Source organism: Balaenoptera acutorostrata, chromosome 1 (genome assembly GCF_949987535.1).
Source record: "Balaenoptera acutorostrata chromosome 1, mBalAcu1.1, whole genome shotgun sequence".
Lineage (NCBI taxonomy): Eukaryota > Metazoa > Chordata > Mammalia > Artiodactyla > Balaenopteridae > Balaenoptera > Balaenoptera acutorostrata.
This window is the reverse complement of record NC_080064.1, coordinates 79541377-79568811: the sequence shown is the minus strand read 5'-3', so window position 1 is coordinate 79568811 and position 27435 is coordinate 79541377. Positions and strand designations below refer to the sequence as shown.

Below are 27435 nucleotides of genomic sequence, written 5' to 3'. Positions count from 1 at the left end.
AGGCGCTCGGGCTTCAGTAGTTGTGGCACGTGGGCATCAGTAGTTGTGGCTCGCGGGCTCTAGAACACAGGCTCAGTAGTTGTGGTACACGGGCTTAGTTGCTCCGTGGACCAGGGGTCGAACCCGTGTTCACTGCATTGGCAGGCGGATTCTTAACCACTGCGCCACCAGGGAAGTCCCAGTAATACTTATGGAATGAGTGAATGAATAACTGACTTTCCCACTAGAGAAGAATCTGAGCTCCTTGGAGGAGTGATTTTGCATTGTTCCTGTGTTTGTCACCCAGTAGCGTGCCCAACATGTGGTAAGCGATATGAATTTCAGTAATCTGTAAACATGTTTTTGAAAAGTTGTGCAAAAATCAAGCTTTATAAGTTGATCCCAAATACATCCCAAATATCCAAAAGGGTAGCTTATGAATAATATCATGATGAATTCCTCATAGAGTGAAGAATAGCCGTGGTGGGACAGAGCTAAATCTGGTTGCACCTGTATAACCGTACACAAATAAATGTGGAATATATTTGCTTGGGAAGTGGCAGTAACGCTGATGAGCTCAAGAGCTACAGGATTTCAAATTATATGAGCCTCTCTCTCTTTCTCTCACCTCTCTTGGTTATTGAAATGGAGATAATAGCACCAATCTCCAGATATTGTGAGACCAAGGATTCAATCACATATGGAAAGGTCTTAGCCAAGTGCCTAGAACATAGCTACTGTTAAGTAAATACTACCTACTGTAAGTGTATCCACATATTATAAGTGTGACAGATTTCTTAGTCTATGGTTATTCTGTAAATACTGCAGCTTACATAACATGCAACACCTGGGGGCTCACATACATATAAGGCTTAGAAATTACATAGTCGCGGTTCAACCTAAGCACGTGGTAAGCAGTACTCTTATCTTTCTTCTCCTGTGCTACCTCCCACTGTTCTCTTCTATCTCTTTACATGGGTTAAAACCATTTTACTTCTTAGGCCTATTTAAACTCTCAACCTTGGAGGTAGGAAGCAAATTGTCTGCCTTCTTCACAGCTAAGGAGACTGAAATGCTGGAGACCAGACTAGAAATGAATAGGTGGAGGGTGGAGAACAGTGTGGAGAAAAGGAACCGAGTGGGGTGCGTAAGGTAACTCTCGATGCATCCTGACATAACATAAGGTCCAAAGGGAAAGGAGAATTGCCAGACTGCTATAGTTAGAAATTGAAACTAGAAAAACTAAGGGTAAATGTGTTAATCAACCACAATGAGAAGAAAGAAATGGACCTATACCTTCTAAAATGGACTCATAGGGAGATCAGATCAGGGTTGCCTGACTGGTAACCCAGAGCTTCTTAATTGGTAACCCTAGTCTAAGTATTCGCTTCATTGGGGAAATTTTTTTTAAAAAGCATAAAGAAATACCAAAGCCAACTACTTGAGAGTCTGTACCCATATCCTCTGCCTTCCTGCCTGCTACCACTAAGGATGAACTTATCCATGTTCTTATCAAAAGCCAGTCCCTTCACTTTTGCGCCAGATCTCATTCAATCTCAAATGATAACTCTAGCAATTGAGCCCTGTCCCCTTTCCCCTCTCTACTGGATGACTGCCATCACCATTTTTTTAAATGTTATTCTCCCATCATTAGGAATAAAGTTTTTCTTGACCCCGCTTTCCCCAGTCCACTTCTTCTCTTTCCCTTGCATCTAAACATCTCAAAAGAATTGTTTATACTTATTATCTCCAATTCAGTTCTTTCCATTTTCTCTTCAACTCCATCTAATCGGGATTTTACCCATTGCATCACTGAAATTGATCTTGCAAAGGACACTGTCATCTCGTTTTGTGCTAAATACAGTGATCAATTCTTGGCCCTTAATTGACCTCTCAGTGGCATTGAACACATTGACTACTCCCTCCTCTTTGGTAAGCTGTCTTCTCCTCCCTTCCAAGATACCCCTCCAAGGAGCTCATCTAGTCTTAGAGCTTTGGATTCCCTCTCTATGCCAACAACGCCACATTTACATCTCCAGCATAGTTCTCTCTCCTGAGTACCAAATTGCATTTCTAACTGCTTACTTGTTTTTCCCATTAGACCTCTAATAGATACCTCAAAATTGAGTTCAAAACCAAACTGATTTCCCCCAGAAAGCTGTGCAACCCACACAGATTTCCCACTCTTAGTAAATGGCAAGTCCATCTTTCCACTTGCTTGGGCTAAAAGCCTTGGAATCATCCTTGACTCTTCTCTCAGAACCTACGTCACAACTGTAGTAAATCCTATTGGCTCTACCTTCCAAACACACACCCTCCAATGCTATACCTAGGTTCCATCCACTGTCATCTCTCTCCTGGGCTAACTCACTAGCCACTTCACTAGTCTATGTGCTTCCATTTCACGCTTTTGTCCCATCCCTCCCTTACAGTGTATTCTCAACAGCAGCCAAAGTAATCCTTTTAACATGTAAGTCTAGTCATCTCATTCCTTTGTCCAAGCCCTGTGATAGCTCCCCATTTTACTCAGACTAAAGCCCAAATCCTTACATTGGTTTGCAAGGTTCTTACCTGATCTGCATCCCCTAAGCACAACCATATCTAAAATTGAAACTCCCTTCCTACTCCCATTCCTCTTACCTTGCTTTATTATTTTCCTCTGAGCACTCATCATTTACTTATTTTATATATATACAGTTTAATAGCTATCTCTCCCTGCTAGAAAATAAGCCCTTTTTAAAATAATAAACTTTTTAATTTTATTTTATTTTAAAATTTTTATTTGGCTGCGCTGCACGGCATGCAGGATCTTAGTTCCCTGACAAGGGATTGAACTGGTGCCCCCCTGCAGTGGAAGCTTGGAGTCCTAACCACTGGACCGCCAGGGAAGTCCCTAGAATATAAGCCCTTTAAAGACAGGAAATTTTATCTGTCTTGCTCATTGATGTATCCCAGGTATTTAGAATAGTGTCTGACACATAGTAGGCACTCAATAATTACGTTTTAATAAATGAATAGATTTATTACAGATTTTTAATCAATACAAATAAGGAAATTTTTTCCTAGGAAGAGATTTTTTCATATCATGCTGTTCTCTAAGTAGTTGTTAATTGAGAAAAGGCATTCATATTCAGTCTCCAAGTCTTTTATTAAAACAGTACCTGGTAGTTTGTGTGGCAAAAGAAGAAACTTAGTAGAAAATATTACCTTTTTGTTAGTTCTCTAGCAAACAGGAAAACAAGCTCATCTGAGTTAACCAAAAAATTGCAAAATAATAATTCTAAAGTCCTAAATTATATTCTTACTAAGGAAAGTATTTAAGCAAAGTAACACAGTAGTGAAAAGAGTAAGTTAGAGAAGATTAAACATTCACTTCTTCGTGACGTATTACTTTAAAACTGTCATGTTGTGTAGTAAAGTGGCTATGTAGTCTAATCTGGCTCAAAGAAAAGGTTTAAATGAAATAAAAGAACATAGATGTGACATAAAATAGCAAGTGGGGACCTTAATTACAGTTTTGGCAGTTGAAAGTTGAAATGACACAGAAATCCTAAGAAAAAGCACTGTGGAAAGGAATCGGGCTAGACTTTAAAACAAAACAGAACCAGCTCCCAGAGCAAACTGATTTATACGGTCGTTTGAAAAGAGGAAGGAAGGGTGATTGCCGTTTCCAAATGGTGAGTTGAATGTTTAAAAATCCACACGGAACCCACCCCACCACCCCCGTTTGGGATGTCTCCTTAGAGCTTTGTCTGTGGGAAGGGAAGATGAGCGCAGCCGGAAACCTGACCTGTCAAGATGAGGCTGAGCAGGACTTGGGCTGGAGAGAGGAATGTGAACACAGGAAGAGAAAAGCCAGCCTGGAGGGTTTTCTTACTCAAGGGTGAAATGCTAGCATTCTGGGTTTGAAAGATTATTATGTCTATAATTACTGTCTGAAACTTAATCTGATAGATCTTTAAAACAGTGTGGCCTGTGGGAGTTCCCTGGTGGCCCAGTGGTTAGGACTCCCAGCTTTCACTGCCAAGGGACCGGATTCAATCCCTGGTGGGGGAACTAAGATCCCACAAGACGCACGGCACTGCCAAAAAACCCCAAAACAAAACACTCAAAAACAAAAACAAACAAACAAACAAAAAAGCAGTGTGGCCTGGAGATGACTTGAAAATAAAGTTGAGGGTGGAGAGTCGTCATGGAACTAAAAGTCTGCTTTGTCCTAGGGTGAGCAGCTCCCTGGCATAGGCAGTGGGGACACAGAGGAGGAGGTAACCATCCTGGCCCCTGTTTCTGATCACTCTCCCAGCCCAGGCAGGGCCCCGGAGCCAAAGGGCAGCTAAGTCTCAATCTAAATCTGAGTTCCTGAGACCAGGTGACCAGGGGCCTCCCATTCCCTGACATCCCCTGGAAGTTTATTTCCAGCGTGCTAATGGATAGTTCCTCTTGCCACTTCCCTCCCTGATTTTTGCCTCATCTCCTAAAATCTCTCCTCTTTTCTCTCTTTCTCACTCAGTAAGAGTTCTGTGAGTAACCATGTTCGTCCCCCTTCTCTTTTTGTGATACCTGGGTGACAATCTGTGCACCCACGGCCTGCAGATGTGTTTTAACTGCAGAGTGTTTTCTAAAAATCTTTTTCAATTAGCTGCCAATATTTAATAATCAGGAAATGTCACATAAATACCCAGATTTCCAGCACTTTTAACAACCAGAACATCTGGCAAACCTTGAGTAATTCCTGCACAGCAAGCTCGTGCTGGGGCTGAGCCGCTGCTGCCCCCTTTCAGCTGCTTCTCTCTCTGCAGTTCACAAGCACCCAGGCCACTCCTGATGGTCTGCGGGGTGGGAGTGTGGGGGGGCGGGGTAGGGGCGCCTGCTGCCCTTTATTATTTTGTGCGTGTTGTTTTATCTGTAACAGGGATCGTTCTCTGTACCACGTCTTAACGTTTCCTCCAAAAGTGCTTCACGTTCCCTATACGTGACCTACCTTTAAACTACCTATCTGGCTCCTCTAGTCTCTTGAGGCTGTGATCCGTAGTTTACATTATCTGGCTATACGCCCAGGGTTTCAACAAGGAAACCTCAAGATAGAATTTAAGAATGAGGCGGTGGCAGGCCTTAAGCCCCAAAACAATCCAAGACAGTATATAATCATCGGTGGCTAGACTGAGGACACACTTCCAACCAGGGCTCTGATAGTCATACCTTATAAATCACTATAAAGAATTTTCACGGGAAACGTGGTTCTCAAGCAATTCTGTGAGGTGTGGATCACTGTCTCCCTTTGTACAAATGCAAAAACCGAGACAGAAAAGTAAAGGGATTTTCCCATAACCACACAGCTCATAAACACTGGACACAGGAACCCAGCCCAGATTTTTGAGGCCACGTTCAGTGCTCTTTATAGCTACTGCATCATAGCTGCTGCACATCGACCTTGAAAATCAGTGTGCTGTGATTCTGAGAAATCTTTAGAAGGCTCTTTACCATCAACTAAATAACATGTTTCAATGCCTCACAGCTCAGCTAGTGTGGAGAAATCTTGGAATCATCTTTGACTCACACCCCTCCAGCTCCCATATCTATCCAGGTAAATGGTCCTGTCTATTTCGCTTTTAAAATAACTATTCTACCCAAATGTTTCTCTCCATTCCCTCTGCATAATCCCCAACCCAAATCCATTGACTCATTCTTGAATTAATGTAATGGTCTCCAGCCGAGGCCCTTACCCAGCATGCTCTTCTCCCCCCCTCACCCCAATCTATATTTACAAGCGAAGTAGATGGCTTTGTGATACAGCTTTCTGGTGCCATTGCTTGCCTCAGAAGCTTACAGTGGTTTCCTATGCATTAGCTATAAACCACTGGGTCTGATGTTCAAGGTCCATCCTATGGCAGCTGTGATATTGTTTCCAATGTCTACTGTTCTCCTCTGTGGGACATTTATACTTTCCCAAACAGCAACCTCAGTTTTGGCCACATGACTTGCTTTGCCAATGAAATGTGAGTGAAAGTGACATGGACCATTTCTTTCTTTTTTTTTTTTTTTTTAATTTTTATTTATTTATTTATTTATTTATGGCTGTGTTGGGTCTTCGTTTCTGTGCCAGGGCTTTCTCTAGTTGCGGCAAGCGGGGGCCACTCTTCATCGCGGTGCGCGGGCCTCTCACTATCGCGGCCTCTCTTGTTGCGGAGCACAGGCTCCAGACGCGCAGGCTCAGTAATTGTGGCTCACGGGCCTAGCTGCTCCGCGGCATGTGGGATCTTCCCAGACCAGGGCTTGAACCCGTGTGCCCTGCATTGGCAGGCAGATTCTCAACCACTGCGCCACCAGGGAAGCCCCGACCATTTCTTTTTAAAGGAAGAGCTCTAAGAGCTGTTATGGCTTCTCACCACCTCTCTTTTCCCTCTTCATGGGTTACTACTCTTACTTTATTTTATTTATTTATTTTGGCTGCGTTTGGGTCTTCGTTGCTGCACACGGGCTTTCTCTAGTTGCGGTGAGCGGGGGCTACTCTTCGTTGCGGTTGCGGGCTTCTCATCATGGTGTCTTCTCTTGTTGCGGAGCACGGGCTCTAGGCACCTGGGCTTCAGTAGTTGTGGCTCGCGGGCTCTAGAGCGCAGGCTTAGTAGTTGTGGCGCACGGGCTTAGTTGCTCCGTGACATGTGGAATCTTCCCGGAGCAGGGCTCGAACCCGTGTCCCCTGCATTGGCAGGCAGATTCTTAACCACTGTGCCACCAGTCCCTTCCTGGGGAATATTAATGTGCCAGATTAGAGCTGCTCCTTCAGCCTGGATCTTGGACTAAAGAAAATGTGGTACAGAGTTACAGCCAGCATGAGGGCTGAGCCTATGCTATGCAATTCAATGCAGACTTATAGGACGACTCCTGTTTATATAACATGTTCACATAACACGATCAAGAAATCAACCTCTGCTGTTGTAGCCACTGAGAGTCTTAAGTTGTTTATCATAGGGTAGCCAGAGAAAGAATACGGTACAGCCTCCATAAGCAGTCTGTTTCCTTGACCCCACACACTGTGCTCCTTTCCCAGGGCTCTTACTGGGGTATCTGTTGTCCATAGCTTTTCTAGTCCTCACTGAATTAGAGCCACTTAACTTGAACCTGTCATTTTCCTTGGTATCAACTTAGTCCCAAAAGATGTGCTTAAGATAGAGATTGCTGGCTCTGCCCAAGTTCTCTAGAGTAGGGCAATAGGAAATCAGAACCTTGTAGATATTCTGTTAGTATACACAGTAGAATGATCATACAATCTGACCCTTAATACCAAATGGTTGGTGCACTAATCAAACAAAGCTTTTAAATGTCTCGCCGTTCAAGATAACACATGAGGTTGCAAGCTTCAGAATCCACAACTTCTTTCTTAGAGATATATAAATAAAGTGACCAACGATTTGCTGAAAGTTAGATGGTTTCTGTGATTTCTTGAACTCTCGCTGCTGCCTTGGTGGCTGTTTTTTGCACACTATGGTGTTCTTAATTTGGATAGCAGCATTGTCAGTGGCTGCCCTGAAATATGACCCAGTTGCAGGATGAAATTACCAGAAGACTGATCCAAAGGTCCCCATCTCATGAACAACTATTCTCTTCAGACCCATTTTTTGTTATTCTCACCACCTGCCAACCTTTCTTTTTTTTAAAAAAATAAATTTATTTGGGGCTTCCCTGGTGGTGCAGTGGTTGAGAATCTGCCTGCTAATGCAGGGGACGCGGGTTCGAGCCCTGGTCTGGGAAGATCCCACATGCCGCAAAGCAACTAGGCCCGTGAGCCACAACTACTGAGCCTGCGCGTCTGGAGCCTGTGCTCCGCAACAGGAGAGGCCACGATAGTGAGAGGCCCACGCACCGCGATGAAGAGTGGCCCCCGCTTGCCACAACTAGAGAAAGCCCTCGCACAGAAACGAAGACCCAACGCAGCCAAAAATAAATAATAAAATAAATTAATTAATTTTAAAAAAATAAAGTAAAATAAATTTATTTATTTATCTATTTACTTATTTATTTTTGACTGAGTTGCGTCTTTGTTGCTGTGTGCAGACTTTTTCTAGTTGCGGTGAGTGGGGGCTACTCTTTGTTGCAGTGTGAGGGCTTCTCATTGCAGTGGCTTCTCTTGTTGCGGAGCATGGGCTCTAGGCGTGCGGGCTTCAGTAGCTGCGGCTCTAGAGCGCAGGCTCGGTAGCTGTGGCACACGGGCTTAGTTGCTCTGTGGCATGTGAGATCTTCCTGGACCAGGGCTCGAACCCGTGTCCCCTGCATTGGCAGGTGGATTCTTAACCACTACACCACCAGGGAAGCCCCTGCCAACCTTTCTTATTCACCCTTCTGAATCAGACCCAGTCACGCCTTCCTCATGAAGCCTCTCACTTTTCAGGATACCTGGATAGATGTTGAGAAAGGGTCCAGGGAGACATAATATAGCAATGTGGTGCCAGGGGCCTGGTTAAACGCTAAAGTAACTGTCTCATGAGTGCTCTAGCCCCAGGCTGCACCAAGGAGGCAAGGGGATCTTCAGAAGTTTTCAGAGGCAAATTAGGATCAGAAGCCAGGGACACAGAATTGGGCATCAGAAAGCCAACAGTGGCATTAAGCTATAGACAGCAAGCAGAATCATTGGCCAGAAAAGGATAAAAGAAAGGTGAGAGCAAGTTTGAAGTGAGGATTAGCAACTGAGACACCAGTTCTGCAAATACTGGGTTTGAGGCAGAACCTCTCTTCGTGTGGAGCCTAGAGGGTGTGGCAGGGTGAGGCAGCTCCCCCTTCAAGGATCTTCCATAACCACTTTGGTCCTCATAGAAAACCCTCTAATGCCAAGAAAAGGGTGAACACTAGCCACTGGCCCAAACCCTCCAGGTCTGCCCTGGCTCATGAGTGAGGGTTCTGAGGTCCTTGCAAGGAGGACACCTGCTGGGTGTCAGTCTGAGCAAGGGCAGCCAGGAAGGAGGAGAGAAGTCACAGGCTAGGAGTTGGTGAGAGGGGATTGGGGTTGGATTTGCAGAGAATTCAAGGGCAAAAGCAGGAAGTAGGGTGGAGGCTGGGGAGATGAGAAAGGGGCTGGACTGTTCAGAAAATAAGCAAAGTAGAACAAGGTCTGAGTGCAAAGTGGGGTCAGGAACAACCCAGAAAAGGGATTCTGACAGCTATTTGACTTTTAAGCATTGGTTTGGGGTAATTCTCCTGGGCGGGGAGTAGCACTTAAATATCAAGCTCTGACACACCCCTCCTACTGCTCTGAGCCATTGACTGTAAGATGTAATCATAGATTGTTTCATGTTTCCCCTGCTGTTTCACGTGTGTTTCTTTGACTCTCCCAACCAGATTCTAGACTCTGTCTTCTGATTCTTCAGTCTCTCCCCTTGTCTTGCGCAATTGTTACTAACTTATGAATTAATGCCCACCATCAATCCTTTGTATTCTGTGTTCTTCTTGCCATTGCCAAACATGCATTCATTCAACAAGAATTTATTTTTATACATTATAAATAAGAACAACATTTACTGAGTGCTTATTAGCTGTGAGTCAAACATTGTACTCATACACATACATCAATGAAACATTTTCTGGATCCCTGAAGAGCTCACAGTCTGGTGGGGGAGAGACAGAAATAAAAACAGAAAGATTTTACCCTGTCTAGTATATCAAGGGAGACTTCATAGTAGAGGTGATCATTTTGCTGGGTCCCAAAGGATGGATAAGAGTTCTCCTGGTAGACAGGGCAGGGAGACTTCCATGGGCAGAGGGAACAGTATGAGCACAGACACAGAGGTTGATTCTTCATCTCCACTCTATCCTGTAGCCATAGAACAAGGGACAAGGCCTCTTCTACACCTAAATTCAAGTCTTGAATAAGAACAAATACGCAATTTCTTTTTATGCTATGCATGAAGTGAATACTGTGGCTTTGTTCTTTGATCTCATTAGCAAACATGCAAGTAAAGCCCTCAGCCAATTGCTTTTTTGATGGGGCTGTTGAGTTTTGAAAATTGCTCGAGAGTCTTACGAGATTCTTTGCCCTTTTCATTATGAGCACTAGACTTGAGTGGCAACTCAGAAGAACTACTCTTCTCATCTTGTCTGCTTTTGATTAATTAACTGATGTTGTGTACAGCATGAATAAATACTCCACATTCACTTTGACCACAAAAAAATTCTTTTTTGCAATAATAAATTTAAAAGTGATTCCTGTTATCTACAAATTTCTCCTTTATTTCTCAGCAACCTAAAAATCTTTTCATTTGGCTAACATGGTCCAAGGGTACTTTATTCAGCTCTGAGCCAGCACTTTTATCTTCTGAGATATCACAGGATGCTTGAAATAACATGGATTCTAAAGATTGGTACATTGTAACACTAACACAGTTCAGCGAGGGTGGACTACTTATCCAAAGGGGAAGTTTTTTTCTCTGCTGAAGTCAAGTAATTCCGTCTCTTATCCCCAAGCCTTCAACACACCAGCAGCAGTTACGGACTCAATTTACGTGCCTCTAACAGCATGTGGAAACTTCTGGCCAGGGAGCATTTACTGTGAGTCTACTAGGTAAAGCCATGGCTGAGCCCCAATTAAGAATGCCAGTGCCGTGACTGGGAAGGTCATCAGTGGACTTTGGAACAACCGCATGGCTGGGTGTGAGCATCGAGGAGGTGGGAGCTGTCCTTTCATGCCTGGAAAGCTGTCCATGATACTTGAACTCGAAAGTCCAGGGAGCAAACGGCCATGCTCTGACTGCTTTGATCCTGCTGGGGGTAGTACTGTAATTTGTGAGTAAGTTGTAATCTTGCCCTGCAGAGCAGCTGAGAACCTTTTTCTGGAATCAGCTTTGACCCAGATGGACTTTTGTGTTTAGGTGGATGGACAGCTAAGATGTTTATTGCCTTGGTATCTCATGCTCTGCGAGAACACTCGGGCTCTTTTTTGTTTGTTTTTTGTTGTTTTAGTTGGTGGTGGTGGTGGTGATGTGGAGTGTGTGTGTGTATTAGTTCTACATGTTAATGAACAGATATCTGAAATCTCACTGTTTCCTATCCTTTGTCGTGCTGGCCCGTTAGAAGCACAGGGTCACGCAGGCAAGAGGTGCTCAAAGCAGCTTTAGGCAGCAGGACTTCCATCCCTCAGGAACTCTGCCTTCCTTCCCCGAGCCTGCCCTCTGCATCCCTGAGTTCTTTTCCTGAACCCCTCACCTATTCTCCACCTTCGTTTAAGTTCACGATGAACCCTGTGTGGCATGTTTGTGATGTCGTGCAGAGGCCTCTGTCCAAAAATAAGCTCTTGTATTGAGGAGAGGAGAGGCTGGTTTGAGGAGGCATGCCAGCCCGCCACGGTGTTCAGTAGCGCTTATTGGTTAATGTCTGCAAATTTTCTTTTTCGACAGAAAGCTAAATGGGGCTCATTAAGCTCCTCTTGGTGTAATTTTTTTAAAAAAGAAAGGACAGGTTAAAAATAGCCTACGAACAAGTCTTAGGGGCAATGAAAGCTTTGGTTGTTAGGAAGAACTGGTGATGAGGTCCAGGGAGGGTGTTCACACTTGAAATTCAAATTTCTGCAGTGGCTGTGGGACCCACACAGGAGGGGAAGGCTGGAGCTGAGTGAGAGAGGCCTCGGGGGCAGGGCACCGGTTCCAAGAATAGACTCACACTCAGATTCAACTCAGTTTTGCTTTTTCAAGCACCTATTAACATACAAGCTACCAAATGGTAATAACAGAAGTTCCTGACTCATGCCTGCCTAGGAGGTCAGGATCCTGGTACAGTTTCAAGAGAGAGTTGGGACTGGAAAATCTGAAGGCCTGCCCCATCGTGAGGTACCAGCCCTTTGAAGAAGACAGCTGTCCTGATTCATCAAGGGCTGACAAGGCCTAGCCTTGCCTGCTGTGTGCTGAGAGAAAGAAATACAGCCGGAAGTGGGGTTTTAGTCACTGCCCCTCACTAATGAGCCCCGGTGCTGATAGCTAAGTGAAGAGGCTTCCAGGGGCAGCACATTCTATTCTGACACCTCCCTCCCCGGGTTCTACTGTTGGTGAAAGGAAAGGCAAGGAGAGCTTTGCAGATGAAAATTAGTCATCAGTGAGCACTCTATAGCCCACGAGCTTTAACAAGGGCTTGTGTGTGCCGGCTTCTGGATCCAGCGCTTGCAGGGCTGTGGATCTCTGGCCTTCTGAGCACCTGAGCCTGAGATGCTCTCTTCTGACCATGCCTCCCAGCTCTCGGCCGTGGTGCCCACCGCCTGGTTCCCCAGGACTGAGGACCTCTCTAGCCTGTACCGATTTTTTTAAATAATGTTTTTTGATTGAAGTATAGTTGATTTACTATGTTGTGTTAATTTCTGCTGTACAGCAAAGTGATTCAGTTACACATATATATATATTCTTTTTTATATTCTTTTCCATTATGGCTTATCACAGGATTTTGAATATAGTTCCCTGTGCTGTACAGTAGGACCTGTCGTTGACCTGTACCAACATTAATACGGATTCATGAACACAAGAGCCTTTCCTGCTTCTCATTGCCTCCTGGACGGACAAGGAGGGAAAAGGGGGGATGGCAAAGAATGACTCATTCTGTAGGAGGGAGGGAAGAGTTCTAGCCTCTCTTAAGGTTAGGTCACTACTGGTCCCCACTTTCAGCAGGCCACAGGCAAAACACATGGGGTTGACTTAGAAGATCTTGAAGGTGTTGTCCAGTGATGACTTCTGGGGCTTGAGCTCTGTGTCCTGTTGTCTCTGCTGGAGAACAATGAAAAGATGGCATTCAGAAGGCGGGTAAGGCTGAGACAGATGGAAGCAGAGACAGCCACTTGGCAGGTGCATGGTAGGGGGGGCATGTACCAGATTGGGACCCTGACTGGGTGACCCGTGAGGCCCCTGTAACCCTAAGATGCTATGGTTCCCGAAGAATGGGGTTGGGGGATGGCTCCTGAGTCTGGAGTTGTAGCAGCCCTGGTGGCCAGTTGGCTCCTTTCCTTCCTCCAGTTTGTGCCGTGGACTCAGGAACCCAGGCCTCCTCCCTATCTGCTGAACCGTCCACATAGTAACTCACCCCAGAGGCGATAATTCTGTGGGCCCAGCCTTCTTGAGTGTACTAAGAATACTGGAGGCCTTTTGTTGACGGCTTAGCATCTGCCAGGAACCACACCAGGCTTGTACCTACATTATTATCTCATTTATTCATCAGCCGGTCCCAGGTTCAAATCCCAGCCGTGCCATGTGTTATCAGGTGTCACTTTAGGCAAATTACTTAAATAAATTAATGCATGAAAAGAGGATTAAATAAGTTAATGCATGAAAGGAGCTTAGCAGAGTACCTGGCACAGGGCTCAGTAATGTTAACCATTGCTATTATATGCCAGGAGTGTCATTATTATTATCAGATCTATTTTATACATGCAGCCATTGCTCTCCAACCTGGGTTCACTGGACTTTAAAGCTTGGTTTTTTTCCCCATTATGCCTCATTGCTTTTTAAGGCTTCTGTCTCTCTTTTTTTAAAAATTTATTTATTTATTTATTTATTTATTTTTGGCTGTGTTGGGTCTTCATTGCTGCGTGTGGATTTTCTCTAGTTGTGGTGAGCGGGGGCTACTCTTCGTTGCGATGCATGGGCTTCTCATTGTGGTGGCTTCTCTTGTTGCGGCGCATGGGCTCTAGGCGCACGGGCTTCAGTAGTTGTGGCATGTGGGCTCAGTAGTTGTGGCGCACGGGCTTAGTTGCTCCACGGCATGCGGGATCGTCCCGGACCAGGGCTCGAACCTGTGTCCCCTGCACTGGCAGGTGGATTCTTAACCACTGCGCCACCAGGGAAGCCCAAGGCTTCTCTTAAATGATGTGGCAATTATAAGACTCAGAATCATTTGAACTCTCCTGAGAGTGGAATAGTGTCATTTCTCGTTTCCTATTAAATAGTTAAACACACTGACATATAGATCACAAGATGGTTTCACTTTAAAAATCACACCTGCAGGTTCAGGGGCTGTGTCTCACACATTTTTGTTTCCCCAGTGTCTAGCAGAGTACCTGTCACATCGAAGGCACTGATTACATATGTATCGAGTTGAACTGACTTGGATCCAGAGGGAAAATGAAGCTGGTGAAGTAACTAGGGATTCACATCGCCCCTTGTCCATCCCCTGGGTGCCCCATTTGGCCCCAAAGGCCGTTGTCACCATACTTCCCAGCCTATTGTGAATTAAGGGGCTTTTCTTTTTTTTTTTAAGTTTCTTCTCCTATGTTTCTTTCTTCTTAGTCATTCTTCTCAGTTTATTCATTCATTTATTCTACAAGTAATCATTAAGTGCCTGGTATGTATCAGGCTCTGTGCTTGGTGCTGAGATATAATAATGAGCAAGAAAACCAAAGTTCCTCCCCTCACAAAGGGATCCAGTAAGTATTTAGTAGGTGAGGTTGGAATAAAGTCAGTAAGGAAATACAGAATGTCGTGTACATGAAACAGAAAGATGTGTGTCCCGTGTCCCATGCTGTGGTGGGAGAGCTGTGGGCTGCCATGGGAAAGTGTGGCAGGAGTGCCTCACATTGACTCATGGGATCAGTTCACAAGGAGCAGTGGGAACTGAGTCTTGAAGGGGAGTGGGTGCTACACAAGTAAGGGAAATAGGGGGAAGTTGTGTTTTCAGCAGAGAGAAGTGCTAGGAACCCGCTAACCCAATAGGGACCTAGTGGGTATGAAAGGGGGGAATAGAGCTTTTACTCTTGAGAAACAAAATGTGTAGAAATGGGGCAACCTGGGAAAATGTTTAAAGTAATAGCAACAAATGGAAAATCACATCAGATGATGAATATATGAGTGTGAATTCATCCAGAAGAATGCAGTAAGAGGTATTGTGTCAAAGTGAAATTCACAGACTACCTGCATCAGAGTTACTTGGGATGCTAGTTAACTATGCAAGGACATTATCTCAGACCTCAGGAATCACAATGTCTGAGGTAGGGGCCGGGTCTCTGCAAGTTCAACAAGCACCATGGTGCCTATTAAGGTTTGAGAATGACTGTGAACCAGTATCTGCTGAGCACTTCCTAGGCCTCAACAAGCGCCAACATTCAGGATCAGAGAGGAGTGGTCTAAGACCCAGAGGAGATGGCCACACAGACCCTGGGGCATGAAGGCACGGTGGTCTCAGAGGTGGATAAAGAAAAGAGAGGATGTTTCCAGTAGATGAGGTTGGAATAAAGTCACTAGGGAGTCCAAAAAGATGTGTGTATGGGACAGCAAAAATACTAGACTGGCTGGAATGGAAGGGCAAGATTGTAGAATAACAAAGATTTAGCTAAACAATTTCTAAGGAATTCTGCAAATGAAAGACATTTAATTAGACAATAGGACATTATTATTAAATGGTCTTCAGCAGGAAACGCCCCACTGCGGTGGAAATGCTACTGCAAGGATGGTTAACAGTAAAATACTTTTGCATTTATGACTTTGGACATCTCACTTACTTTCACTGAAACTCGATTTCTTCATCTATAAAGTGGAGATAGTAATACCTACTTTTCAGGGTTGTGAGGATTGAATGGTAGGTATGTGAAAAATCAATCCTATTCTGGACCAAGGCTATATTGAAACAATAACAAAAACTAAAACCAAACACACACAACTTTTATTAATCCATTGTTGTCGCTTATGATGTCTGCTCCCATGATAATTACTGTACCTGTTCACTGTTTATTTCCTCTCTTCTTGTGTGTGGTATGCTTGTCTCTAGCTGCTCAGGGCCTTCTGGGAATCCATATAGCTAGCCTTCTCGTGGTGCGCCCTCTAGTGCTGGATTCTGTAATGACTCAGTCTTAGAACTGAGGATAAAGTCTTCTAATCTTACAAGAAACTGTTCCTTAAAGCTAATATAACCTACATAAAAATACATCTTTAGTAGGATGCTTCGCACTGACGCCAAAGTAAAATTACTTTGTAATTTTATGGTTGTAATATCAACGACCGATTAGGAATTTTCTGCTCAAAACAAAATCTCTTAGCAAATACTGCAGAGTTGAAGATAGAACCAAAGATACAAAATTTCTCCACCCTGAGGCTTCCCCTTCATGCTTCCAAAGCAACGGAAAAACGTTTCCTTCAAATATGTCTTCTATTGATTATTTTACTTAAAAAGTTTCCTGTTTTGAAAGAGTGGGAATATCGCTAACTTGGGAACACCAGCAGTCTGACGTGTCATGCCAATTCTGTTATCGGCTAATTGGGTGACCTTGGCTAAGCAACTCTCCTTCTCTGGATCTTAGCTTCTGCAAATGTAAAATGAGAGATGTAGACTCCACTATCCCTCAGGGCTCTCCTAGCATGTGGCTCTTTGCCTATATAGAGAGGCTGTGCAGGGAGTGGGTATCACACAGGGTAGGAGTCAGAGACCTACATTCTTATCCCTGTTCCAGGATTTACCAGCTCTGGGACCTGGGCCAACCATTTAACCTGTCTGGACCTCTTTACCCCACTGGACCCTGTTGCTTCCAGAGTTGGCACCAGTTCGCCCAGCACTGAAAAGCAAAATGTTAGGACTAGTGGCAGGACAGATACTCCTTAACATGGGGTCCTTGGCCCAGACTGTGGTCACCATATTGTGTCCTTTAAAAAAATAAAAACAAAGACAAAACTGGAATCCCAGTGAAAGACTATAAGCCCACCACCAGAACAAAAAGCTGTAGGCTCTGGCAGGTACTTCTGGGGCCAAGTGATGATGCTTTATTTTTTTATTTTTTTAACATCTTTATCGGAGTATAATTGCTTTACAATGGTGTGTTAGTTTCTGCTTTATAACAAAGGATGATGCTTTAAATAGGCTTGTTCTCTGATTTCTCCAGCCATCTTGGGTAGAGAAGATTTACGTAAACCACCTAGGCAGATGCCGCGTGGGAGCGAGCTGGCCTTATTTGTCAACAGTATTCAGAGGGCTGAAGGGAGCGGCGCCTTCCCCATCAACGAGGCAGCTTCACGTCAGCATTATTTCCCTGAATTTTGAAAAACAGCTTCTGTCTTCAGGCTGTGTGACTGAAAGGGAGAAGCCAGGTTGCAAAACAATTCTGATAAGAGAGGCTCGATGCTTCCCTCCACTTCCTTTGGGGCACCATCGCCCCGGCTACCGAGGAGTCCGAGGAAGGCAGTGGGGAGCACGTGGGCAGACAGGTGCAGAGAGTCTGCCAGTGCTGAGCGAGCTGGCTCATTCCTCCCACATTGCTCTTGTTTTAAACATTGAGACTCCTGCCAGCAGTATATTTAGCATGATGTGCATAGCTACGCAGCTGTAAAGTTGACATCCCGTGGGGTGAGGAAGCGGAAAAGCCACGGCTAGGCTTTCCCCCAGTGCCCTCCCTTCACAAAGGAAATCAGGGCTTCTTTGCACACTGCCCCAGATAAGTCAATTGAAGTGGGCACGTCTGCTTTCTGCGGCGCTCCTCGCTTTGTTTGCAGTATCCCAGGAGATGGGTTGGAGAGAATGGGGAAAGGAGATTGTCACTGAAAGGGCCCTCGTTCTGCATTTCTAAGTCCCTTGCTCATATAATTAGGAAATCAAACACTTTATAACAATTCAGGGCCTGCCAAAGTCTTATGTCTCGAAAATAAGAAAGAAGCCCCTTCATTAAACAGTCCATCTTTTCTGCAGAGACAGACTGAAATCAGAAAACCTAGATTAAAGCCCAACTCAGTCACTTATTAGCTGTGCAAGCTGGGGCAAATCCTCAAGGGCTATAAATAAAGAAAATATATCCTATCTTCCCTATTGAGCTCAGAGAGTGGTTATAAGAATGAAAATTAAAACGTGATAAGGTTTACACAAAGGATCTGGCAACTGGAAGGGATATTTAGGCGTGCCTGCCTTCCATACTCATCAAATATCTGTGGAATTGGCTGCTAGAGGGAGATATGTGGGATGTCAGGCATGAAGCAAGCAAAACTGATGAGGGGAGATATTTGGGGCTTTGTCTTGGCTTAGTCCCTTCAGTCCTTTATTTAGTCTGTCCACACATGAAAATGGCTTCAATTCCCTTCAGCCATACTATCCCCACCAAACAGCTATCCACAAAGGGTACACAGGACCTGATTCTCCAGTTCCATCACAGCAGCCTGGGCCCATCCACATGTGACTGACCATGTGCCCGATGGCTCATTTGTAATGCCACCCAACATCTATTTTCATATACTAGGAGGCCAGGGCAACAGCCTCCTACAGACCTAAAGGAAAAGAATATCCAGGTGCATATAATCACCTCACTGGGTCCCGTCTAGGCCACAGCTGGATTAAGTTTACCAAACTCGAGTAGAGCTGCTCAGATGTGCATGGAACCCCCTGGGGAGCTTGTGCAATGTGAATCTGATCCAGACAGTCTGGAGCGGGAACTGCCATCCAGCCCTCAGGGGGTGCTATGCTGGTGGTCCTCAGAGCAGACTTGGACTGTCCAGGACGTAGAAGACTATCAAGGACAGAATCATCTCTGCCTCACAACCCTGTTTGCTGCGGTTGACCCACAGTTGTAAGCCTACCCTCTTGATTTCAACCCCAATAAAACGCGGTACTCTCTCTCCTCCAGCTCAATGGCCGGTGCCCTCTGTCATGGGCAGGTGTTCTCTTGCCCATGGACTCTTTCTCATATGGGCTGCTCTGAGACTCTTTGGAGACCCAGTTCCTGGGGTCTCTCACTTGCACTTTCTGAATTCCATGATCTACTCACAGATTTGCTGCTTAAAACTCCCCTTTTAGGGGCTTCCCTGGTGGCGCAGTGGTTGAGAATCCGCCTGCCAATGCAGGGGACACCGGTTCGAGCCCTGGTCTGGGAAGATCTCACATGCCACAGAGCAACTGGGCCTGTGAGCCACAACTACTGAGCCTGCGCGTCTGGAGCCTGTTCTCCGCAACAAGAGAGGCCACGATAGTGAGAGGCCCTCGCACCGCGATGAAGAGTGGCCCCCGCTCGCTGCAACAACTCCCCTTTTAGCCTCTGTTCTTGGGAGTTGAACTCTGTTGGAATTCCTTTAGGAATGGATGGCCCTTTGGGGCAAAGTCTCTTTTAAGGAGGTTCCAGGTCAGCTCACAAGGCACACTCCCAAACTGCACTTCTCGTTCACGGTAAACACACACCTTTGCCCTGTTGTCAGTGGAGTGAACTTGCTGCCCAAACGGCACCCTCTGCACTGTTGCCACAGGCAGCCTCCGTCAGACGCCTGCCCTTGCCTTTAGATTTCTCAGGCCTGGGCCGGATACCCGTCCACACCCCACCTCCAGGGACACATTTCAATTGCTTCAGAAGGTCTCCCTGAAGCCGCCATCTCTGCTGCATTGTGGGGGTTTGGGGTGAAACACACACCAGCCACTGACCAACTCCTCCCCCTGCACTTCCCAGCTTCGCTCTCAGGCCCCCCAGCCTCTCTCAGGCTGAGGCTGGGTAGTCAGCTAAGGTCTCAAACCAGTTCTTAGCTCCTTCTTTGCAAGTCCTGCACAGTCGAGCTAGCAACCCACTCTGGAAAAGGGGAGCACTTGCCACCTACTCTCCTGTGTCCTCAAAGGCCAGCCCAGGACTCTCTGCGGCTGTGGCCTTTGATACTGTAACAGTCACGGAAGGAGGGTTTGGGACCCCAAAGCATTGTTTTTGACAGAATAAAATGCAGCCCTTGCTCCCTAAGCTCCTTAGGTGTTTGAAAAAATATCTGTTCAAGTTCTGCTCCAAGCTATTTGACATAGCAGAGAGTGACAGGCCCTGTCACCCAGCTTCCCAGCGAGCCTACCATCCTGGACACCGTCCCCCCCAAAGGTACACAAGAGCTCCACTCCAGGGGGTGAAGGAAACCACAGTCTGGGTCACTCCACTCACTTCCCAGCTTGGGAGAAGCTGGGGGAGCCCTGGGGGGAGTGGGCAGCATCTCTGAAAGTTAGACTATAAGAGCCCCAAGGGCAGGGACTCACCTGTCCCCTTCATGATGCCAGTGCCCTGTCTGACACATATGGATGCTCATGGAATATCTGGGGAATGAATGACTGGTCACTAGGAATGTTGGTGGCCAGGTCAACCCATTTCTCTGTGATGATGGTCCTTCCTGGGTCCTGGATTTTTTAGAGCAGTTCCTCATTAAAATATGTCCAAAATTGGGATTTGGAAATTATGGTCACTATTTCAGGAAGGGACATGTTCAGCTTGGTTGCTCTTTGAGCCCTCATATGAAGGAAGGTACCACTCCACCCCCCTGGAAAGCAATGTGGCCCAGGAAGGCCTGGGCCTTAGACAGCAGGAGGGGCTCTGGGGACATTCAGAAGTTGGTCTCTACTGGACACAGTGGCTGAATGGATGTTGAGTGAAGGAGAGGGGGGAGTCCATGACTATCATAATTATTTTGTAAACTGTACCAGGTATTAGTCCCAATGCATTGGATGGCTTTTGAAATGATTAATGAAAGAACCGGCTTCTACATTTATAAATTTATTTCACCAAAATATCAGGAAAAATCTAAAAGTCAATTGTATAACTTGATGCCAATTTGCCTCTTTTGCCTGGGGTCTGGGATAACGCTTGGTGAGATTACCTATTTCCCCTCTCACCCCCAGAAATCACACATCCAAAATTCATTAAGAAAAGATGTGTTTATAGGCATCACCACCTCTAACCCTGTAAAAAACTAGGGAGCATTAACTAATTTCCATGGAATTAACCTACTCACCAGGGGAGATTGGCCAACTATTCTAGCATACTGTAACTCCTACCAAGCCCTGTATAAGGTAACATACCTATCGTATCCAATGAGTGTATCAGCTATTTGTGCTGCAAACCCAAAATTTAGTGGCTCAAAACAACGAGCATTTATTATCTCAGTTTCCATAGGTCGCGAACTGGGAGTGACTTACCTAGGGGGTGCTGGCACATGTCATGTCTTATGAGGCAGACCTGATGTCTACCAGGGCTGCAGTTACCTGGAGGTCTAATTGAGGCTGGAGGATTTACTTGCATGCTCACCTCCTTTGTCAGTTGGCTACTGACTGGAGGCCCTTTGTAATGATTAAAATGTAGTATTTACAGTTTTATTATATTTGTAGATAATTTTATCCCACTAGGTACTTTTCTTTCCTAAAGTCAAGAATTACTGTCATGTGGGAGACTGTGACATTTTTTAACATTAAAAAAGAAATTTTGTACTGAAGTTCCTGGCACATAATAGATGTTCGCTAAATATTTGTTTGACTGGATTAAATCAAATGTAGGGCACCACTGAATAAGATGATCAATTTGGTCTCTGCCCATTCTAAAATCTTATGAATTCTTTACTTTAACTCTGAGGCAATTTACCAGTTTGAGTTTTACTGTAACCAATCACTCCTACGTAATTAAAACCAGCTCTGGTCCACTGCATCATTTCTTAAATACTGGGAGACTTTCTGTTTCACATACATATAATGGCACTGCCCTCTTAGTATGCATATCTTCAAAATCCCTTACTGGAAATAATCTTCCCCTTTTGTATAAATGAAGTAGGTGGAACTTTTACACTCCACCCTTTGAAGGTTTTGCATCATAAATTCATTCAGGAACACGGACTATGTATGCTTGTGAGGGTGAAATTAGGAGACAATGTGGCATGTCCCCAGAAGGGGGGTGGGGATTTCCAAGGCTCTTCACAAACCCCCCAACCTTTATTATTTTACGCTGTATAAGGTTATTAAGTTCTAAAATTTTTAGTCAAAAATATGAAACAATATATGTTGCTGGTAGGGTAAAGAAGCTCCTGGTGTTCCCCTCATCCATCTGAGATCAGTCCCAGGAGGAGGGATGTTTCTATGGACTGGTCACGTTCCTGTCCAACTTGCAGAGATAGTCTTGAGCCACGCTTTCTAAGGCTCAGGGCATGGGAGGCGGAGCTTAAGTAAGACTTCCGTCTTTGGGGATGGTTTTCCTCCGGAGGGGGAAGGAAGAAGGAGGCATTATGGCTGCTTCATATCATTCTCTGTTGTTTCTTCCCTCTCCGTCTTTCCCCTCTGTCTGGGTAAGTCAGAAGGGCAGGGCTGAGTTCATCTGAGGGCTGGGGCTGGCTGCCCAGAACGGCTCTGTTCCGGCCATTGGTACCCACGCAGGCTCACGGCTTTCTTCTTCTTGGCCCTCATTCCTGATTGTCATGGCTTGGTTTTGCCCTCCCACCCAGTGCTGGGATGAAGGGGCTGAGGCTCGGGTGGTGCCTAGACTAGGAGGGTCAAATAGGCTGTGGGACCAGTTTTATTTCTAGGCTCTGGGCCACTTGACCTGGCTCCGCCCAGCCTACTAGCGGAGTACAAAGCCCAAGTTGCCAAGCCATGTACATGTCGGCCTCCAGAACTTCTCACAGGGTTAGCAACAAGCGGAGGATGAGATCGAAGTGTTCTGATCTTCTCTCCAGGTCATCTGTTTTTGTTTGCAACAATATGTCATGTTATTTAAGAGGAGGATTTTAGGTAGAGAACATGGGAAATGGACATTAATTCAGACTGTTCTGACTTTGCGTTTATAATACAGGAGCTTGTTCTGAAATGTAACAAACCACAAATTTAAAGTTAGAACACTGGGGTTCAAACCCCACTACATACTATTGGCTAAGATATTTAGCCTCTGGTTTCTTGGAAGTGTGTGTGTTATATATACATCTTATAGGAGAGTTAGGAGTGAATGGGCTATCATATATATGTTACACAAATAGTAGTAGATGCTTGGTAAACACTTCTTGAATTTCTATGATAGTTCAAATACATTTTACTGAATTTAAAATTTTGAGATTATTTCTTCTGAGTGTTTTCAAGACTTACTTGCTAAATTCATAGCATTCTTTTATTTTCAAAGCAAGGGATAAAAAACTTATGTTTCGGGGCTTCCCTGGTGGCGCAGTGGTTGAGAGTCTGCCTGCTAATGCAGGAGACACGGGTTCGAGCCCTGGTCTGGGAAGATCCCACATGCCACGGAGCGGCTGGGCCCGTGAGCCACAGCTGCTGAGCCTGCGCGTCTGGAGCCTGTGCCCCGCAACGGGAGGGGCCGCGATAGTGAAAGGCCCGCGCACCGCGATGAAGAGCGGTCCCCGCACCGCGATGAAGAGTGGCCCCCGCACCGCGATGAAGAGTGGCCCCCGCTTGCCGCAACTGGAGAAAGCCCTCGCACGAACCGAAGACCCAGCACAGCCAAAAATAAATAAATAAATAAATAAATAAAATTAAAAAAAAAAAAACAAAAAAAAACAAAAAAAAAACTTATGTTTCTCAATATGCAGTCTATTTTGGGAATCAGCAATTACTTCTTATATTCAAAGACATGTATGGTTCTGACACACTACTATTTTGAACTATAGCTTTTGTCATTTAATTAGTCTCATTTAATTTATTACATTATGTTGATGCTAATTATGCATATTTTACCTAAAAGGATTAAAAACACTTCACAAAAATATTTCCCACATTTTGTGCTTTCATTCTACAAATAGATATCACTGATTTTAACCTAGTTTTCTCTATTATTCTAATTGAGGGACATTTTCTTACACAGAACCAACTTAGTATGTAGCCAAGTTTTAAAATAAACAATTTAGAATTTTATTTTGTTCTTGCAGTAATGTAATGGCAACACCACAGGCAAAATTAGTCAGATTCAGTGATTTGTCCAAGGGCACACAGTTAATAAGTGGGAGAAAGTTAGTAGCCAAATCTGGGCAGCCTGACCTTAAAGCCTGAACTCTGACCAGCACACTACCCAGTCTCCTAACTGATGTCTTAGCCACAGTGATCACCATGAATCCAAAGTGTCTTCAAAAGTCCCGGCTTAACTCTTCTGTCTCTTTAGTTCATGATGATGCTCTAACTTGTCCAACTATGTGTTCCATATTCTGGTAAAATTTTAACATAGGTGGCAACCACGTGTTTATTGAACAGACACTTACATTGTGCTTACTAGTCTAAACGCTCTATTAAAATTAACTTAATCCTTATCACAACTGTATAAGCTGTGTATTACCATGTCACCTCCATTTTATACATGAGGCAATTGAAGAACAGAGAGGTTAAGCAACTTAAGCGAGGTTGCAGAACTAATAAATAGTAAATGGTAGAGCTGGGATTCAAACCCAGGCCACCTGGCTAGTAACCATTATGCCACATTGCCTCTACATTTGCAATAACAGTCAATGGAACACTTCTCATATGCTCAGCACTCAATTAGGGAGATATAGACAAAGACTTTACCCTTCAGTTGCACACAAATTACAATAATAAATAGTTGTTCAGAGAAGGGTAAAGTTCAGGCAGGCTAGAGCAGGCTCTGAATGTATGGCAGACGCTGCTGATTGTCTGTGTTATCTTCAGGCTCTTCCTCTTCCTTTCTAACCAAATGCCAGTCTTGTTTAGGATAACAATGTGCCCAGTAAGAGTTGGCCGTGCAATCAAGTTCTGGCCAACGAGATGACAGAGGAAGTCTGCTGGGTGGGGCTTCCTGGAAAGCTATTATTTTCCTGATACAAAGGGACAGATTCAGTTGACATGCACCTTTGACCTTTTGCCCTTGTCCTTGCCCTTTCTTTTTCCCTGGGACCCAGATACAATACCTGGAGTAGAACAGCTATCCTACAACCATGAAGACTAAAGCCAAGTGCTAAGGATGGCAGACAAGGAAGTTAGAAGCAGCCTGGTCCTTGATGGTTTCTTTAAGCAGCTGTAGCAGTCCTGGACTTCTTGATGTGTGAGAAAAAAATAAACCCTTATATGGTTAAAGCAATGTAGTCAAGTTTCTGTTACAAGCAGTTGAACGAAATCCTAACTTATACAGAAAACTTCAGGAATAGAGTATCCATTTAAGCTTTGAAGGTCAGGAATATTCAGCTAGGTTGGGGAAAAAAAGAAGCATACCAGGTGTGGAGTGTGTCCTACCCAATGGCAAGGAAGCAGAACCAGCACAGTGGGTTCAGGGGAAGGTGGGAAACCAGCAGGTCTGGGAAGAGCATGGCTAACACATCTCTGTAGCACCTGAAGAAGAGCAAGAACGGTAAAGGAGCTGATGTATGAAATAGCATGGAAGGGGCTGAGACTCAGTGAGAGATGAGCGTTGGGCCACATCATGGATTTGGAACTAAGAGTTTGGGCCTTATGAATACAGAGGTGGGAGGCATCGAAGAGTTTGGGGCAAGCATATGATATTAAAGAGCCTGCATACAGGTGTTCTATAAATGCTATTGGATCTTCACACAGTCAGTCCACAAATAGTTTTGAGCATTCTACTATGTGCCAGTCACTGTTCTAAGCCCAGGGTGAGAGATCAAGATTCTGTAAGATGATATAAGTTCAATTTCTGGGTCCCTAAACAAATATTTTAGAAAAGGGGTCCCATTATTCCTTCTTTTTTGTTTGTTTGTTTGTTTTAATTAATTTATTTTTTCTTATTAGTCATCCATTTTATACACATCAGTGTATACATGTCAATCCCAATCTCCCAATTCATCACACCACCACCACCACCACCCCCCGCCGCTTTTCCCCCCTTGGTGTCCATACGTTTGTTCTCTACTTCTGTGTCTCAATTTCTGCTCTGCAAACCGGTTCATCTGTACCATTTTCTAGGTTCCACATATATGCGTTACCATTATTCCTTCTTAAAATGATAAAACATGGAGTGTTTTGTGTGGGACTGGCTGAGTTCAAATCCTGGCTTTGTCACTTGACATCTCTGTGCCTCAGTTTCCTCAGCTGCATTATGCATCTAATAAAAGTACTTGCCACTTTGCTTAATTATGAGGATTCCGTGAGGCAGGAGTGACTCAGTGCTCCCTGTCTACAGGCTGTCCTAGCTTCCCATTGTTCAGTCCCCCAGTCATGGAGCATTCCTGACTCCTCTTCTTGCATCAGTAAATCCTATTGGATTTAACTTCAGAATATCTCCAGAATCCCATTGCTTTGTAGCACGTTCACTGCTGTCATCTGGTCGTGGCCACCTTCATCTCTGCAGTGGTTACTTGGTGCCCGTTCTTCCCAGATGTCCTCTTTAGTGTGCCCAACCTCCACCCGCTGGTTATGGGTTGTTGAAAGCACAACCTGCTTCACTCAAAACTTACACACTCTTCCAAGGGGCAGCACTGTGAGTACATTAGTGTTACGTGGCAAGGGGGAAGTCGGGTCGCTAATCAACAGACCTTCAGATGGGGAGATTACCCTGATCATTCGGGTGGACCCAGTGTAATCACAGGGGTCCCTATAAATGAAAGAAGGGGCAGAAGTCAGTCAGTGAAGGAGATGTGATAACGGGAATAGAGGTAGGAGTGATGGGATTGCTGGAATTGGATTCTCCCCTAGAGCCTCCAGAAGGGTGGCAGGCTGTGAGATAATAAATTTGTCTTGTCTTAAGTCACTGTGTTTGTAGTACTATGTTACAGCAGGCACAGGAAACTCATGTGATTTTGGACAACTCTGAAGGGCCATCCCAGCTCCAAGAGCTTCCCCTAGGAGTGGCTGAAGCCTCAGTTGCCACCGTCTTGCAGGCTGGCTTCTCTCTCTGCCCTAATCTGCCTTCTTTGTGTCTTTACAGGTGTATTTCCCAAGCACGAACCCCGAAAGCCTTCTGCATGCAATTCTTCATCTCAAATTTGTTTCCAAGGAACCCAAGGTAAGACAGTCTCTCACATGAATTGTTGTGATGCCCCCTGCATGGTCTCCATGCTTATACCCTTAACTCTCTGCTGCAGGCTCTTCTCAACATAGTAGACCCAATGACTCTGTGAAAACATAAATTAGATCAAGACACTCCATGGCTTTCCTTTTCACTCGGAGTAGAGGTCAGATCCCTTAAAGGTCCTTTCATAATCTTCCCAACCACCCTGCCAATTCCTCCTCTGCCTCATCTCCCATGACTCTCCCCCTTGTTCACTCCGCTCCAGCCACACGGGCATCCTTGCTCTCCTTGAACCTGCCGGGCAAACTCCTGCCCCAGGACTTCTGCATTAACTCTTTTCTCTGCTCGATGCCACCTTTCCAGTGGGGTCCCTGATCACTCTATTTAAAATAGCAATTGCCCTTCATCCTACACTGGTACTCCCTATCCCTCTTACATGCATTATTTTCTCTATGGACCCTAGAACTTTCTAATATACTATATAATTTATTTATTTTTGTTTATTGTTTTTGTCCTCCCGCTAGACTATACCATCTATGAAGACGAGTATTTTGTTTATTTACTGCTATATCCCCAGTGCTCAGGACTGTGCCTGGCAAATAGCGGTCACTCATAAAAATCTGTTTGATGAATAAATGAATAAATGCAGGTACAGTATTTAGAACAGTGTCTGGCGCATAGTAAATGCTTAATAAGTATTAGCTATTACTTTTTGCTAGTAGAGAAGGGGTCATGAGATTCCTGGCATTTCAGAGACGACTTATACTGGTATTTGATCCTATGATCCTGCAGGAAGAGGAAGATGAATCACATACACATGTTGATCGGGACCTTCATTTCCTTGCTTT

The 27435-nt window shown here is 44.9% G+C and overlaps 1 protein-coding gene across 1 annotated transcript in view; it reads left to right on the top strand.

The window, feature by feature from the left end:
* The window catches only part of LOC130708497 (uncharacterized), a 30381-nt gene extending 3159 nt beyond the window's left edge, over positions 1–27222 (top strand). Inside the window, exons 2-3 of the mRNA XM_057549160.1 lie at positions 26504–26581; positions 27112–27222. Coding sequence (XP_057405143.1) covers positions 26504–26581; positions 27112–27222 — 189 coding nt within the window. The remainder of the gene's footprint in view (positions 1–26503; positions 26582–27111) is intronic.
* Positions 27223–27435: the final 213 nt, after the last annotated feature.